Here is an 18,101-nt window from a genome sequence, read left to right as displayed (position 1 = left end):
AACTACTGAACTAGGAAGATGGCTCATTGGTTAAGAACACTGAATGCAATTCCAGAGGACCTAGGTTCAATTCCCAGAGTTCATAGAGTGATTCACAACCCTCTGTAACTTCAGTTCCAGAGGATCAAATGCTGTCTTTTGACCTGCATGAGCACTACATACATGCACAGACATACATGCAGGTAAAATATCCATACACATAAAAATGAATAATTAAACCACCTTTTTTTTTTTAAAAAAAAAAAAAGGAAACTATCAAACTATCTTCCAAAGTGGCTGCACCAATTTGCATCCCCACCAGTAATAATATATGAATTCCTATTTCCACAATCTTGCCTGCACTTGGTACTGTTAGTACACTCTGTGAACACTGACTGTGGGTGAACCCTTCTTCACTAACCTCATATCCCCATGCTAAGCAGACAGACAGACAGACAGACAGACACACACACACACACACACACACACTTCTAAATGTCCTCTAGGGAGTGTTCTTTTCCTGATCTATAGTCATCCATATGGTGTTAACTAACAGCAACACAAAAACCCTATTACCTACCCATAGTAACCTATCTTGCCTTTTCCAACAAAACTCACCAAGAATCTCCAAACTATCTCACATATTTAAGGCTACCGTATAAAAACTAGTAAAAAGAATAGATAATAGAAGTGCTCACCAAGCTTAGAAAGTATTGATAGCTATTGGCCAACCAGTATAACACTGAAATCACTCAGAGACCTATGAACCCCTGAAAATTCCATACTGCTCGCATCTTTTCCTGGCAAGACTGGGCATTGGCTTCTCTAACATATACCAATTTGTTTCCATACCATGGACTAAGAAACCATACAAAGTAGAGAACTTTGTGTCACTGCAAATATACAGTCATTTCTAAAATAAAATCAATGCTTTAGACCTACAACTAACAGTCATTATCTTGCTGAGAAACAAATTAATTTGGCAAACTAGCTGTGAGGGGTCTTACCTCATGCCTTGATCCAGTGGAGCAGAGTCAATGTGGAAGGCTATGAATTTTAAAAGTGCAAGTATAATCAACCTCTCTGCACAACCCAACAAAGATGAATTGAGAAACAGTAGAGAGTCTAGAGTGGTATTTTGGGCTGTCGCTGCTTAGCCAAATTGTAGCACTGAAACTTGGGTAGCTCTGCTGCCTCCAAGCACGTTCCTCTGAACACCTTGCCACCGAAGGTACAACTTGGGACAAATGGAACAAAAGCATACACTCTTGGTACATGAGAGGAGGGGATGGGATGGGGAGAAAGCACACCAAGGAGAGGGACTTACGGGACAGAAGTAGGTATTTTCCACAATGTGATTGGCCACCATGCTGTTCTCAGCAGAGAGAGACATGATAAATAGCAAAGCATCCCGTGCTTGCTGGCCTACTGTGCCCTCTCGATGAATGAAGGGTATCAGAAGAGAGAAGATGAGGAAGTTGGCGGCCCCTTGGTCCTCACTGGTGTGAAAGAAGAGTTCCAGGATGGATGGATCTTTGGCAAGGATGGAGCAGAGCTGGTTGAGCAGGACAACTAGCTTTCCCTCCACAGCTGGGGTGGCTGTGCCCGAACAGGAGCTCAGCAACATCATCAGGGGCTTCAGGATGGGCTTATGGTGCAGCAGAGGCTGGTAGGACTGGGTGACCAACATCTCATACATCTTTAGCTGCTCAAGTTTGGTTTCATCCGTGAATTCTCGTCTCAAGCTCCAAAGGAAGAGCTTTTCCATGATGTTCTCACAGACCACAAATTCCAGAATTGGCCCCATTGCAGCATCCTTGGCTTGTTCTTCGATTAGCAGGAAAAGCATGTGTTCTACATAGTTCTGCACAGCACTGGCCTCATCTGGGGGGATGGATCCATATTTTGCCTGGGTGTTCTTCAAGGGGTCATGCTTTTCTAAGATTTTCACAACCTGCAATATAGCAAACACCTGTCACCTATTGCTGCTTACCATAATAATTTCCAAAACACTTCACAAACAGCTTTATCAAACTGGCAAAAAAACACAGGAGCCACTGGATACAATATAATTATCGAATATGTCAAAATGTAAAGGATAAGAAAAGCAAAAAGAATGCAAAAGTAATAATTACTTTTATATTCAAAGAGATAAAAAGTTACTTTCCCCTTAAATTATCTTTAAAACAACATGGCCTTTAAGTTCTAAATCCATAAAACAAGTAAAAAGAAACCTGGCTTCTTCCCAAAATGCAGTTTTTCTGAAAACTTCAGCAGAGCAACCTAACTCTTTGCATGCTGTTCACAAGCACTATGCTTCACTTCTCCACTTGGAGGGATGCCCTCTTCTACCACACACATCACAGGAATCAGAGCAATACATGGGAAGTGAGAAACTGTAAGCTAGTACATGTAGAATTGATTAACAGAAGGCATAGACACAAAACCCAATGTCTGAAGACTCTGAACATCTCATTCTTCAAGCTAAATAAATAAGTAAACATCTCTCCAAGATAATCAATTACAAAATAAACTCCGGAAGTTTGAAGTGATATGAAAGTTTTGGACACAGTGATAAAAGTAGCTAATAAAACAAAATCGGATGCCACCTAACACATGGCTAAGGCAAACACATCTGCTCAGCATCTGTAAAGGTCAGGCCACATCCTTGGCCTAGTTCTCTTTCTTCCCACTGCTGGGATCTGAAGCTTCCAACCTCACTGTGTCCACTGATACGTACACTTGAGTACCTGAAAGTAAAGCTATTTTGTATCTTAATTTTCATTTACCTTAGTAACATAGAATATCCATGATGATCCCATTCAATTTATTCCCTTTAAAATACTCCACATGACACTTTAAAAACCATCTGGCATTTTATCAATGACTCTGTCTTTGTTTCTCTTTGCTTTTCTGAATAACATATAATGCAATGTTTGCCTTTGGCAGTTCCCTCCTGGCCCAGTTCTATGATGCGTTGTTACATGTTTTGTATTTAGGTAACAGGGTTTTTTGAGTTGTTGGAGGAAGCTGGCAAATACACAATGCTGTGTCAGCATGCATGAGCAATAAGGGAAATTATTTCTCAGGAAAAGGTCTCCATTTCTCTCCTGTCAGAAGCAAGGAAAAGGACATCTTTATGGACCAGGTAAGCATGCCCTGACATAATGAACACATTTCCACACCATCCATGATCTCTTTCATTTCCAACATAAATTTGATAACACTGTGTCACAAGGGAAAAAGTGACCCTAAAACTTTTGAGTTGACATTTTTCACGAGAAAGGGCATTTCTTCAGCAGTCACTCAAATGATACATGGCCCACTGACTACTGGCCACATGGCAGCCATTGGACATCTTTCTCACACCCTACCAGAGAGCACTTACTATCCTGTACCTCTCCAGGTGCTCCAGAATTCCCTGCAGGCCTACTAAGCTCACTTTGGCTCTGGGTTTTGAGGACATCTACAGGAAGGAATACAGTGACACACTGTGCCTAAAGAGGCTTTTCTTCAACACCACACATCCTCCAGTCCCCAAAGTCCCTAACTTGAAGGTTCTGCATTCTGAAGGACAGATCAGCTAGTGCTTTGTTGTTGCTGTGATTTCAAAGTCTGGGTGTTGAGTCTGTTTGTGGGAGTTGTATTTACAGCTAGGCCTCCAGGTAAAATGCAATTACACTTCTCACTCTGCTCACTGTGTAAACTGTCTAAAACTGGACTGCTTTATATATGGGTAGTGTTATATCAAACCACCTTGGTCTTTCTTAAAAAAAAAAAAACAATCTGGCAATGTGCAGTTACAGTGGTGAATTTGTTCTTGCCCTTTGACTTGTTAATCTGATTTGAGGGAAAATGTCTAAAATGTTTATGTCAGTGTTCTTTTCCAATAAGGAAAAATAAAAATACTGTTGACTCAGATGGTTAAGAATAAGAGAATTATAACCAAAATATATCACTATACAATATAACTACTGTTATGTAAGTGAATCATATCATCACACACAAATTATATATAAATATAAATGAAGAATTTGCTAAAGAGCAAAGATAGGGGCTGGAGAGGTGGCTCATCAGTTAAGAGCATTGGCTGCTCTCACAAAGGAACCAGATTCAGTTTCCTAAATCCACATAGCAACTCCCAGCCCTCTACCTCCAGTTCCAGCAGATCTAGCACCCTCTTCTGGCCTGTGCAGGTAGCAGGCACACACATGATGCGCATTCATACATGCAGGCAAACACTCCTGTGCACAACACTGATGATATGCATAAAATAAGTCACAAACATTTTGAGAAAAACAAACAAGGTTGGGAATAGCAGTGTATGCCTGTAATCTCAACACTTGGAAAGTGGATCACAAGTTCAAGGCCAGCATGGATTATATGTCTAACAAATCAGAAAGGGAGGGAAGGTAGAGAAGAAAACAAAGAAAAATGAGACTTTCAGATGAATTCGTTCTTTCCTGTAACTTGCTTCACAACTGTTCATAATATAAATCTAAAAGATCAAAGAGGTTATTTTGCATTAATGTATAAAAAGAGAAGAAAAATATTGAGATAAAGCAATTATTGAAAATCCAGTTCTCTGGAATGCCTATATAATATAAACTTATAAGGATCTATATTTATGTCACATATTTAAGCAAATATTTATTGTGTATCTAATATATGTATGTAATATAACAAAACAACTCATACAGCTCATACAACCATAAATCACTTTCTTCAGACTAATTAACCTACATGTATGTATATATGTATATATATTTTATATTATTCATATAATATATACATATATTATTGATATATGTTATATACATATATTATTGATACATATTATATATACATAATATTAATTTCAACTCAAGAACTCCACCACTGAGCTACAATTCCCAGTCCTACTAGGAAATATCTTTAAAAGAGAACTGAGCTGGGCATGGTACCCCATGTCTTTAATGCCTCAGAGAACAGAGAACTTTATACCTGAACATAAATTGTGTAGCCGCTTTTTTAAAAATTTATAGTTTTTAAATTGTGTGTGTATGTGTGTGTGTGTGTAAATGCACAAGCAGGTGCCTGTGGAGGTCAGAAGGTGTCAAATCCTCTTGAGCCAAAGTTACAGGCACTGTGAGCTGCTTGACATGAGTACTAGGAACTGAATTCTGGTCCTCTGAGAGATCAGTAGCTACCTGTAGGCCTTGTTTAGCAGTTTTTAAAATTAACTAAGTTAGCCTTCCTTAGGACAGCTACTTTCTAAGCCTTCTGGGTTAAGTGGACAGAGAAACCTGAGAGCAGAGTTTGAATGATCCACAGAAATGAAAGATTTGTGGTCCTGGAAGGAAGCAGACACCCTGAATCCCGTTCCTCACTCCCAACCCTGACCAGCAGTTTTACTGCCTGGGAGATGGGTGTGTGTGTGAGTCACAGAGCACCCACGTTTAGCAAGTGCTGGCTGCTTTTGTGCCCATGTTGTTACAGATCCTGAGCCTTGCTTCTCGGTAGGACCTTCCCAGGCTCCCTCTCCTTCCTGTCCCTGCCAGCAGACACACCTGTGACCTGCTTTTCAAGTGGGCTCTGAGGCCACACCTGGGACCGGCTCCTACCCTAGCAGGATCCTTCAAGCTTCCTGGGTAGAGCTCAATCTGCACCGAACTACCAAAGAGCTTCTTCTATCCACCTGGGGCCAGGTCTCCCAGCTGCTACAAACTGACTCCTGATGTGACCTGGACTTCCTTGTCTCCCTTTTGTTCTCTATCTTCCCATCACTGCCATCAAACCCTCTTATTCTTGTTCCTGCTTCCTCTGCCTGCTGCCAGTTTTACCCACTATGCTGACTCTAACCTAGACTGGTAGGTAGTGAAACTCAACACTGTGAGGCTGCATGCAGTGCCTCCTGCAGGCTTGTCCTTGCTGGGCCTAGCCGCTCTGTCATAATCAAGCAAGCCTCCTCTAAGATGCGTACCATCAGCTGTGGGGATTCTGGAAGAGTCGAAGTAGGAGAGAGAGTAAAACCCAACAAAATACACTTTGTAAACAGTTCCTTTCCATAACAAGTTTATTAAACTGAGAATAATATTTAATAAAGTAATCAGCATATGATAAAAGCCCACACTCATGAAGTAAACCAGTTCAGTTAAAAACAATAGATGTACTCATCACAGCTAAGCATCTTATTCATCTCCAGAGGGGGTGTGGGTGAGAGGGGGCAGGGAATGTGAGCCTGGATCATATTTAATTCCATGTATAAATTAACATAACTTAAAAGTAAACACAAAATGAACAGTGTGAACAATGGACTCCAAATTACCATCAGATCAAAACAGCTAAATTTAACCTAATTTCAAAGCCATTTGACCTTTATATGTGAGTGCTATTAAGGACACAATTTTTAAATAGCCTACTTCTTTCATAAGGAGCATCAGAAATTCCTACCCTTGGTCCCTACTATGGCCCCATCAGTCAGTGATAATGGGCTTGAATATTAAATACTGATGAATCCTAAATAAGAAACAAAAGAAAGGTCCACATTAATCATAACTTTCCCTCGAGCTATCAAATGACTATTCTTTGTGATAAACAGAAGTGCTTCTCTGCCAGGAGACCGGCTTCAGTCCAGTCTACTGTTGGCCCAGGCCTTCCGTAACAGGCGATTATGGCACCTCGACTGGGGCACACTTATTTCAAGAGAGTCACGTGAAAAGAACTCACAGTTCCAAACCCTTTGGAATGCTAATTTAAAGTGGCCTTTGTGGAAAATTTTAAGTTACTAAGCAACATTTTCCATTGCACAGAAGGGGAGGATTTAACTGTCATGGGCCAAATTACATATTATGTACCAAACAACTACAACAGAAGCTAAGCTTCCACTTTGTCCTTGCTCATTAGTTAATGGCTGAGTCTTTCCATTTGGGAGATTCCTTGAGTACCTGTCTCTACAGGGTCTTACGAGGGCTGCAAGCCAGCTGCCTGCCTGCCTTCTTCCTTTCTTTTCTTCCTCCCTTCCTCCCTCCTTACCTCCCTCATTCCTTCCCTCCCTTCCTTCCGTCCATCCTTCCTTTCTACCTCCCTGCATATCCTCCTCCCTTCCTCTCTCTCTTCTTTCCCTCCTGTCTGCCTGCCTTCCTTCTCTTATTCTCAGAACTGGAGATTGAACCCAGGGCCTTGCCTTACACTGGGTACGTGCCTACCACTAAACCTACATCCTCAAGCTATTGTTTGTTTTATTGTTGCTGCTATCTGTTTTGGCTTTTAGGACAGACTCTAAGTCACCTGGGGTGGCCTTGAACTTGCTATGCAGCCCAAGCTGATCTTGAATCTGCAGTTTCCTTGAGAACCTGGAATTATAAGCATGTACCACTGGCTTTCTTTCTTTTAACAGTAAAACTACAATGTCCTTGTAAAATAGGTTTACTCACTCCACTTGCAGGATATCAGCTCTATCAGAAGCCGCACAGACTTGTCTGAATTGGGGATTTTAAGATATAATAAGGTGGGGTGTGGCAGTGCACACCTTTAATCCCAAGGCTTGGGAGGTAGAGCCACAAGGACCAAGAGCTCAAATCAATGTGAGCTACATGAGATAGTTAAAACACACAAAGTGCTGGAGACACAGGCCCTACCAGGGAAATATTACTGTTCTGTTGCTAAGTGACATAAATGTCTGCCAATATTTTCTAGTTATTTGTTTATGCCACTGTCAGTTTTATTCAAAAAAGTTTCTTTTTGCAGGGGTCAATAGGAGTGTGTGTGTGTGTGTGTGTGTGTGTGTGTGTGTGTGTGTGTAGGGGGGACAAATCAGGGTAATGAGAGGTGAATATGATAAAAATGCATATTACATATATAAAAGTACAAAAATGAACTTATTATTATGTATAATTAATACACACTTCTTACTTGGGGTTTCTCTTGCTGTGATAAAACACCATGACTATAAACAACTTGGAGAGGCAAAGGTTTATCTTGGACAATTTATAATACATCATCTGAAGTCAGGGAAAGACTGGAAGGCAAGAATTTGGAGGCAGGAAGTAAAGCTCAGGAACAGTGCTCACTGACCTGCTCCTCGTGGTTTGCTCGGCCTGCTTTCTTATACAACCCAGGACCACCTGCCCAGTGGTGGCAGCACCCACAATGGGCTGAGCCTCCCTACATTACTCACTAATTGAGAAAGGACACTCACTATAGAGTTGCCCACAAACAAGCCTTATGGAGGCATTCTCTAAATTGTGAGTCCTTCTTCCCAAGTTACTCTAACTTGTGTCAAGATCACAGTAACCTAGCCAGGACACTTGCTAATAAAACCCCTTTTTGAAAGATAAATAAGAGCTATGAAAAGAACACAGGAAGAAAGATCTAAGTAAAAATACTGAACAGAACCTTAGCTTCAGCCCTGCCCAATCAGACCGCATACTAAGTGAGTACACAACAGGGGAGCTGCTGGCACTGCAGCAGGCTCAGAGTATTAGGGTCTCCCAGAAACACCAGCTGATGGTCCTCTCTTAAGGAGCATGGCTTTTGTCCACTTGACTTTCAGCTGTCAAGTTTAAGGACACTTGTAAATCTGTAAGGAAACATGTGTGCTTAAAATGTTAGTGGACATCAATATTCTAAGATGTTTGAAAGATTAATCAGAGTTTCCTGAGCCTTCTAAACTTTCAATCTCCCCATGCCTGTCAGTGTTCTCTATCATTTAGTCTGTAACGAGATGCATACCAAAAGCAAAGCTAAACAGAGCAAGAAAATAAGATGCAAATACGCATGTCAAATCCACGAGTTACAGTCTGTATTTCTTTAAAGGATTCAAGGTACTCAGAGCTCTACACGACACACTAGACCTAAGGCCCGCCCTCTAGTTTTCATTATTACCGTGGGAATATATTTGATATAAGCCAACTACATGCCTCCAGTTTTTTCTCACAGCCATCTCTCCTCCAGGGTGAAAAAGAAAACCCAGTGTACTTTCTTCCTTGTACATCATTACTATACTACAGTCCTGACGCTCGCTCGCTCGCTTGCTTGCTTGCTTGAGGTATTTTTGGTTTGTTTTTGTTTTTGTTTTTTTGGACAGGGTCTCACTATTAGTCCAGGCTGACCTTAAACTCATGATCCTCCTGCCTCAGCCCCTCAAGGGCCAGCATTACAGAAATGTACTACCATGCCCAGCTTTCTCCAATTTTTAAAAACTTATTTCCTCTGTATACAATAAATAGAGCAGAACAAGATCCATACAGACACAAAGTAGAAGTATGCCATAAAACAAAGCACTTTAAAAACAGAGTTTTTGGAGTACAGAATTTTTGGTAAAAAGAAGACCTAGCTTATTTATTAGATGGATGGAAATATATTTTTTGTTGTCTTGTTATTTACTTTTTCTTTTGAGAAAGGGTCTTACTATGTAGACCAGGCTAGCCTAGAACTCACTAAATAGCCTAGTCTAACTGTAAACTCTTGTTCTTCCTGTTTCTGCTGCCAAACTAGTAGAAATATAAACATACAACACCTTGCCTACCTTCCTCCCTTTGCCACTCCCACTTCCTCTGTTCTTCTGCTTGAGAAAAGTAAGGAGACAACGACTACTACAAGGTCCATGCAGTCACAGAGTACAAGTGTGCCATGAGAAATAACCAGGGTAGGTGGTTTAACTCATCTGCCAGTTTACTTGAGCAGTTTACTAGTTGGTAGCTCAGGACTTCCTTCCATTTGGTCCCTCTTCCATTCAGAAAATTCAAAGATACACAGGAGATAAAAGCAATAACCTGCTATATTAAAGAATGTTTTTGTAAATTACTAAGAATCCAACACAAGTCTATACTTTTCCTTATCACTGAAGGTTAAGTCCAAAGATCTTTCTGGAAGCATATTATACAATGGTTTAAAATTAGTGCATGGTTAACCTGGCTTCCTAAACTGCCTGGCTCATCTAAAATGTTTCTCATTTACTGCCTTGTTGTTCAACAGTTTACTGAGCATCTACAATACTTCATACTCTATTGTGGTAGCAGAAATACAAGTGAGTCACTAATAGCCTCTGATACTGAGGAGCTTCACAGTGGTGTTGGGAAACATGTTATACAGACCATTGCAATATAAGGTGACTGATGGAACAGTAAAAGAAGGCCTGGGTGATGTTGAGGAGCAGAATAAAGATATGAAAGAGTGCAGGAAAGAATCTGGAGGAAATGATGTTCCAGATGTGTCCTGCAGGAAGCAGCGCTTAACTGAATGGAGGAACAAGGCACCAGAAAGAATAGCAAGCACTTCAGCACAGAGACAGGAAATGTCAGGACATTTGCCATGGACGATGGCAGACATGGATGTCAAGCAACTTCAATTCTAGAGTCACAGAAGCTAGGATCTAAGGAACTGTCTGTACTGTTCTGGCCTGTGTATGGTCACATGCCACTGCAAAGTCCAACTAAAGGGATATGGATTTCAGGTCCACTTGTAACTTAAGGTGAGGAGAGGAAGCATGGGCCAGGCACTGTCGGGCCGTGAAAGGATATCTTGGTTCTTGGCTGGGTATGGGCCTTGAACCGTGACCCCCAATGGGGAAACAGCAGGTTTTCGGCCACGCCCCCAGAATCCAGGCTCCTACACAGGATCTAGACCTCCATTTAACCTGTGCCTTGCAGTCAAAGCAGCCCCTCCCAAAAGGGCGTGACTACAGGCTTCAGCCTCAAGAGATTTCCATATTAATGAGTTACCTACAGGCCAGAGGGCGTAGCTAATTAAGTGACCGTCCTCTCCTCCCCCCACCCCCATTTAAGTAAGGCCCACTCTGGCTTAAGTGGAGGGTGTACGCAGACCATCTACGTTCACCATGAACAATAAAGTCTTGGAAGCTCGGACTCCATGTGTCTTTCGGGGGCCCTTCTCTGTGTTCCAGCCACAGGGACCCGCAAGGCACAACTTCCTAAGCCTCCATTCTCCAGTGTCACCATTAGGGAAGTTTCTCCTGGGTGTCTGTGGAGCACTCTTCAGCTATAACATCATGCCCAGGGGTATTTTGGAAATTCGAGTGTAACTCAAGACCTCATCCTTGGAATGATGGACAGCCTTGGGCATGAGCTGTGCTAGATACAGAACTAGACGTCCTTGACAGTAAGGCAAAGACAGAAAGCAACCACCCTTCTCTGTCCATCCCTGTTAGCTGTGTAACTCAAGCTCTGCAGCAGAAGCAACTCATAAATAGTATAGCAGAGCCTGCCCAATGCATGTCAGTTATGCTGAATTTATGCTCAAGTATTCTAACACAGATGAATCCAGAGAGCACAGACTTTTGCTGCCTTCATTTTTCCTAATTTATGGTAAACTGTATGCATTGTACTGAGCAGTTAATGGCACACTCCAGTAAGTAAAAGGTGGCTGTTTAGTCCTGACTGTGCCATGTTCCTAGAGGCCTTTCAGCTTTTCTTGCTTGCCTCAGTAGAGTTGGAGTTGGAGTCCCAGCAGGTACAGAGGTACACTTGTCAGAGTTTAGCCTGAGTTGACCTTTATTTACCTCAGCAGGAAAAAGCCAGTGAAGAGCCAAGGTATGTAAGCTGCAAGTCCAGAGATGAAGTCACAACAGCCAGTCCTGACAGCTGGAGGGCTTCAGTCCCAGCCTACACCTCTGTCTTGCTTAAAATTTTTTGCCTTCCCAACCTTTTTTGCCAACAAAAAAGTCAAAACAGCATTTATTAACAATATTCTTCTTGAAATGTGTCCTTCCTCTGATATCAAAACTTCTTCCACAACCAAGCTGCCTAAACTGAGACTTCTTCCACCACTCCCACCCACAACAGCCCATTCCCTTGACTCAATTCCTGTAGCTATCCCACATACGATGCTCCAGAGATGTCCTTGAACTGTTGGCTAACTCAGCCTCTAAGGGGAAACAGCCACTTAGACACCTACCTACCTGAATTGATTTCTCAGCCAGTATTTTCATTCATACAGTTAACAGAAAGGTTCCCAGAACCTCTGTAGACAGAGATTGAAGGCATTTCCCAAATTTATTTAGAAGGAAAAGCCAAGTCTAAAGAAATTAATAAAAGAAGAAAAGTCCTTTCTTTTTGTTCCTAAAGAAAACCTAGCCAGAGTCAAGGAAATGGCTGGACCATCATAAGACAGGCTCACACTTTACAGCGGGAATTGTTTAATGACTAACATCATTCCCCCTAACAAGATAGTCTAATCTTCAGCTCTATATTTCAACAGGAGGGTGTTAAGCACCTGCATTGTGCTTCAGATAAAGCACAGTGTCTGAGAACATCTAAGCCATTCATACTGGATACGGAAATGACCAATAGGATTCTAGAACCAGTATTTACTCTCAACAGTGTGAGAAAAAGTAGATACAATCCTGATATAGGACATTCTAGCAGCACTCCAACTGCTTTGGAGAAATAGACAGGCCTGAGCAGGGCAGATGATCTACCTACACACCGTCAGGAGGTCAGTGATGTATCTGTATCTCTAATCCCAGCACCCAAAGCCAAGTGGATCACATCACAGCAACCTCAGAAGGAAGGTTCATAATCAAATGTATTATATGCAAACTCAGTGGTCCCAGAGCAAGGATTTCACATTTAAAAGGTAGGCTTCACCAGTCAAATGGAGGGTAAGCTAAAAATGCCAGCAGTGTAGCAAACCACTCTAAAAATAGGCACAAACATTTAAGTAAATAAATAAGTGAGCATATAGTAATATGCAGATACACTGTGCATGGCATAAGCACAAAATAATGAAAACGTTCAAACAGGTATCTCTCAGGGTTTACTGGCCTACTTTGGAACTGCTGTTTTAAAATGCTTTAAACCGTGCAAAGCCAAAGGTAGTTATCTAATTATCAAGAATAACCCTGAATTACTTTCTTTCCTTTACTACAGGAGTGGTGAACTCAGTACCCACAATAAATCCATTGAAATGTGAACAATAACTCAGAGTAATGGAAAAGCACAAAAATTCATGGAAGCTTTACATTGGGCAGTGAAAAGCAACTATGAAATGAGAACAATCCAGAAGCAGAATTGATTTTGCTCTCTTTTGATCTAAACTGTGTCCCCTATAATTGCTGTGATTTACAGGCTCAGGGCTTTAACCCATGTGTTGTTTCCAGACACAGGAAGGAACCTGGTAGTCATTAAAAAACTGTCACATAAATAGCCACTTACCAGCTCACCTGGGGAGTATAACATTGGACAAGTAGTAAAAAAAATACCAATTTTGTTTATTTTACTACCTGCAAGCTTCCTGTGGAAAGGGGCAGCTGGTAAATTTTCTAAACATTCACCCCTTAATTATCCACACCAGCAGATCAGAGAAAAGCTACAGAGAAGTCAGAATGAATCATCTATAGAAACTAATGTGCTTAGAAAAGACGATTCAGACACAGCCAGATACCTTCTCTTACATTGTATAGTGTTCACAGGCCTGACAATGGCCAAGCACTGAGGTTAGACCCCACAGGCTTTGGATTCAAGGGACTGGGGTCTGTGTACCAAGATCTGGCTTGGTAACTCATTGGTTGCAGAACCTCCAAATAGTCATTTAACTCATTCTCTACAAACTACCTTATTGGCTTCTGAAGAAGACTAAATGACATACAACGTTTGAAGTCTTCAGCACAGTACTTAGCAAATGCTTCATAGACAAGTCCTTTGTGAAACTGTGTTTTTAATCAGATACGCCCTATTGGAAATCAGAAGGAAAAAGTTGCTTTTCTCTTGACTAAAAGGTCCCTTCCCATCCAATGTTTCTAGAAAGCCAGCTAGCTGTCACAGAGTAGGAAATCTTGGCACAGTGTGACAGAGACTGGGGCGGCTGCTGACACCAACATAAGACATGGAGCTCATAGATTACCTGTGCCCAGTGGTTCTTAAACACAATCATGCATGTTTCTGGGTCAACTCCCTTCAGGCTCACAGCCTGCTGGAGTTTGCTTTCTGTTGAAACCGATGACATCATAAACTTTCGATGCTTCTAAGTCATATTTAATTTTCAAGAAAATGTCGTAAGCAGTCATTAACTCCAAGTATCATGTTAAAAATGTAATTTCTTCAGTCTTCATGGTCATTTTCCAAAACCTGTAATGACAATAACAAAAAAAAATGCATCTTATGTTCATATATTAAACAGGACACTGGCTATTAAATTTAAATAATAGGATAGACAAAATTCAACACAAATAGTAGCTATATGATAGTTAGACCATATTATTTATATTCAACCTAAAACTTCTCCTAGTCTTTCAACTTGTTACTAAAAAATTGTAAACTAAGGTGCCACTAACCTATATGCATGTATTAAACAATTATGAGGTTTCTTCTTCCCACTGAAAGCATTCACTATCCACAAGTTATTGACCCAAATCACCCAAGTTTAGTTTCTACAACTAAATAAGAAACTGTGCTATTGACCTTCACTGAAGTTTAAGAAACACAGACTAATAAGAAAACTGCAAATCAACCGTCTCAGGAAAAAATAGCTTCCTTACCCATGGGTGAGCTCCAGAGGCTACAACTCAGGGAATAAAGGGTTTGCTGGGCAAATGTGAAGACTGAGCTTCAGCTCTCAAGCCTACAGAAGAGCTTGGTTGGTGCTGTGCCTATCTATCCCAGCACTCAGGGAGCAAAGATGGGAATCCTCACTGCAAGCTAGCCAGCTAGACTAGCCACAAGAGGAGTTCCTGCTTCAACTGAGAGATCAGACCCTACATCAGTTAATAAAGTGGAGAGTGATCAAGGAAGACACATGAAGTCAACTTCCCATTTCCACATGCACACACAGGCACACACCAACACACATAGGTACACACACCAGCACACATAGGCACACACATGTGAACTAGAATAAACAACACACACACACACCATCTAGACTCCTTGGCCCAATACAGTTGAGTTTTGCTGTTTTGTTTCTCAATGATTTTAGAGTAAAATTGAAAACATTCAGCTACATGAGATCCTATATCACAAGAAGAAAAGACAAAGAAGGAAGAAAAGAAGGAAGATTGACTCTCAAACATTTTGTGGCTATAAAGAAGGTGCAGTTTTCTGGTTTTTCTAAAATATAATAGGATTCCAAGTAACCTTAACAAACCAGTTAGGAATGACCCATCAAAACCAAGATAGTATCTTATTAGCTGTTAGTAAAAAGTAGAAAATTATAAATAAAAAATGAATTGTATGGATAAAATATGAAGAAAATCTAGCTATAATACTATCATCATTGGAAAAAATTAAGGTTACAGCCTGTATCCTGAATATGTAGGGATCTCTGACAAAAGCAATAAGATTTTAGTATTATCTAGCCAGTTCATTCAGCCAAGAAAAGAACTAGGTAGAGTTCAGAATATTATTTCTTTCAGTTTAGAGATTGGAGAGAGTCCAGAAGAAAGTAATTACAATTATTGGAGCACTGAGAAAGAGACCTTGGTAAGTCCTCAGTCTTGGATCTGCATGATGGCTCAGCAGTAAAGGAGCTTGCTGCCAAGCCGGACAACCTGAGTTCAATACTCAGATCTCCACACAGTCGAAGGAGAAAAATCTGAAAATGCTGTAAATTATCTTCTGACCGCTTAACATGTGCCATGGCATGCACACGTGTGAGTATGCATGTGAGTTTGTGTGCACACAAACACAGACAGACAGACAGACAGACAGACGGATGAACAGACAGACAGATGTGAAAATAACTGCAGATGTATTCAGATTTGGAGGAGTTAGCTATTTTCAACATATTAGAAGGATGTCACAAAGGGAACAGTGATCATTTGTTCTTTTCCACCAACCACAAAAAAATGTGAGAATAGATCTGGTACTGATTCAAGTTGGATTTATGTGGAAAGTTCTTTCTGAGTGTAGAATTAAACATAAGAAAACATGAAACATTCAAAAACAAGAACTCCTATAGGTGGGAGGACAATTCAAAATGAAAGGATTTTTAAAACAGGGGTTAGTAGTAAGAATGGAGAATCTGCAAGAATAAATAATTTTGAGTATGCTTTTAAAGAAGAATGGAGGAGCAGTAGAGTAGTAGGCTATGTAGAAAGGATGGCCTATCTAAGGTCTACACATTACATGCTTGAGGAAAACAGCCTGTGAAAACTTCCACAGTCATGTTTACTGTAGATATATCTGAGTTCTCAAACCTGTATTTGTTAGTAGTACAAATGGGTGTTTTCAATGAACACTGTCTGCCAGTGGCCATGGCCCTTTGCCATAAGTAGCTGTACTGCACTGGATCCAGCTGATGTGCTAAACAGTGGGAGCAGCAACCATGTTTGCAGAGCATGGACTTCAGCTCCTGGTCTCCTCACTTAGCCTACATTACCTGGCTACTGCTTACAATGTTTAACTTTGCAGCTGTGTGCCAAGTGATAAATCTGGATTTCATGAGTTAACGTGCTCACTGTCCCAAGCATTATATGTGTCTAAGACACCACCAATACCTTTATCCAGGGGCTATAGTGATAACAAAGACAATCAAAGCACCTACTTTATCCCAGAGGTTGAAAAACTGCAAGACATCTTAAGATACTTTCTAACTCCAGGATTTAAAAGTCCTTCTTCAAAGCAAAGAAGAACATACATCCTCCTAATTGCCTCAGAGTAAAGAAAATGGAAAAGGGGGAGGAGTGCTGTTTTCTAAGGTGCTTTAATACAGTTCTCAGAGAGAACTTATATTTAGCTTCTCAGAGATGGAAGAATGCAATCCAGAGGAAAAACACCTTAGCCAAGGCTCTGAGCTTACAAGTCAGCTTTGATAGAAACACAATGCCAAGTCGCTGGTTCCCAAGCCCAAAGCATTTTCTAAGACATTACATTCTTCTTTTGGGCTACAGTACATTCCTGGCCCAACTCCCTCAAGGAATCCATCTTGTCTAGGAAAACATAGCTCTATTGGTTTATACTTTTCCAATCACACTTTTTGAGACAGGATACAGAAGCAACAACAAACAGAAAACTTCAGAGAAAAAGAAGAAATGAAACAAGTTAGATAATCTAAATTGGAGACAGAAAAATCTGTGCCAGAAGATCCTCAACACAGCCACAAAGACTGCAAACACACCAGCTGCTTCCATGGACCTCTCTTGTTCAGGTACTAGAGAATTAAATATCTGGTGTTCTCTGGGGCAATATGAAGCCGAGCAAGACAGCTCCATATTTATGAAAGCTACATCAGGACACATACTTCATTGATTGCCAGTTTCAATACATTGTCTACATTTTCCTCGGTTTTACATTATTTCCATGATTTTTCTGCATTTCTAGATCATGACCAAAGGAAACAAAGCACAGAGACAAAAGAAAATCAAAAGCTAGAAACAGGTATGTGGCCACTAACTGGAATGTGTGAGTCACAAGCATGGCAGTCATTTCTCTGTGCCCTCTGCTCTTCTCAGTCTAAGCCATGTGGCATTGAGACAGTTAGGGCGACATTTGTCATTCTTCATACAGAACCAAACACTTCCCATAAATACACATGTGCCTGGCAACTCAAATTTCATGCTTGAGAGAGCTCCGCACAATGCTCCAACATGAACAAGTGATAGTTTTCTTTCTTCAAACAAATTATTAACACACACATACACACTATCCAGAATACTGTTGGTAACAGTGCTAACAAACAGGTTTCAGGGTATAGTTGCTAAATTCTTTATTTGGAGAAGTCAAAAAATGTCAAAATACATTTATAACAGCCTAGAATTTAATCACAAAATTTTCACAATGAAACTGGAACCAACTATATCATTTCCAAAGACATTACAATTGGCTACATTCCTAACTTTAATATTATATATAGAAATGTTTTATCTCATCAATATGGAAAGAAATTTATATTAAATATTAATGGTAACAGAAATAGCAGCCATAAGAATCATGGTTTTATTGGCCATGTTTTGAATGACCATATATTTTAGTATTTGGTTATAAAAGAATAAACATATGCTCCATATTACAGAATTATACAATATGAGACATAATCATCAAAGTAGAAGTCCTAAGGGTTCCTTTTCCCTATATTCTCAGAAGCAGACCATCAAGAAGAACAAAGCATATTCACATGCATGGATAAAATGTCACAGTGAAGTCCAGTGCTTTACAAACAAGCTGAGGTTCTGCTTTTCCTGACCACAC

General features: G+C 40.6%; 1 protein-coding gene across 1 annotated transcript in view; it reads right to left on the bottom strand.

Annotated features, from left to right (window-relative positions):
- The window catches only part of Fam160a1 (family with sequence similarity 160 member A1), a 158,276-nt gene that overhangs the window by 66,077 nt on the left and 74,098 nt on the right, over positions 1–18,101 (bottom strand). The window contains exons 3-4 of the mRNA XM_028789475.1: positions 13,822–14,045; positions 1,307–1,933 (exon numbers count right to left, since the gene is read on the bottom strand). Of these exons, the coding sequence (XP_028645308.1) occupies positions 1,307–1,933; positions 13,822–13,926 (732 nt within the window). The 5' untranslated portion in view covers positions 13,927–14,045. The remainder of the gene's footprint in view (positions 1–1,306; positions 1,934–13,821; positions 14,046–18,101) is intronic.

This window comes from Grammomys surdaster, unplaced genomic scaffold, assembly GCF_004785775.1.
Source record: "Grammomys surdaster isolate TR1022 unplaced genomic scaffold, NIH_TR_1.0 125834, whole genome shotgun sequence".
In the NCBI taxonomy this organism is placed as follows: domain Eukaryota; kingdom Metazoa; phylum Chordata; class Mammalia; order Rodentia; family Muridae; genus Grammomys; species Grammomys surdaster.
Note: the sequence above shows the minus strand (reverse complement) of the source record. Positions and strands in the feature narration are given on the sequence as shown.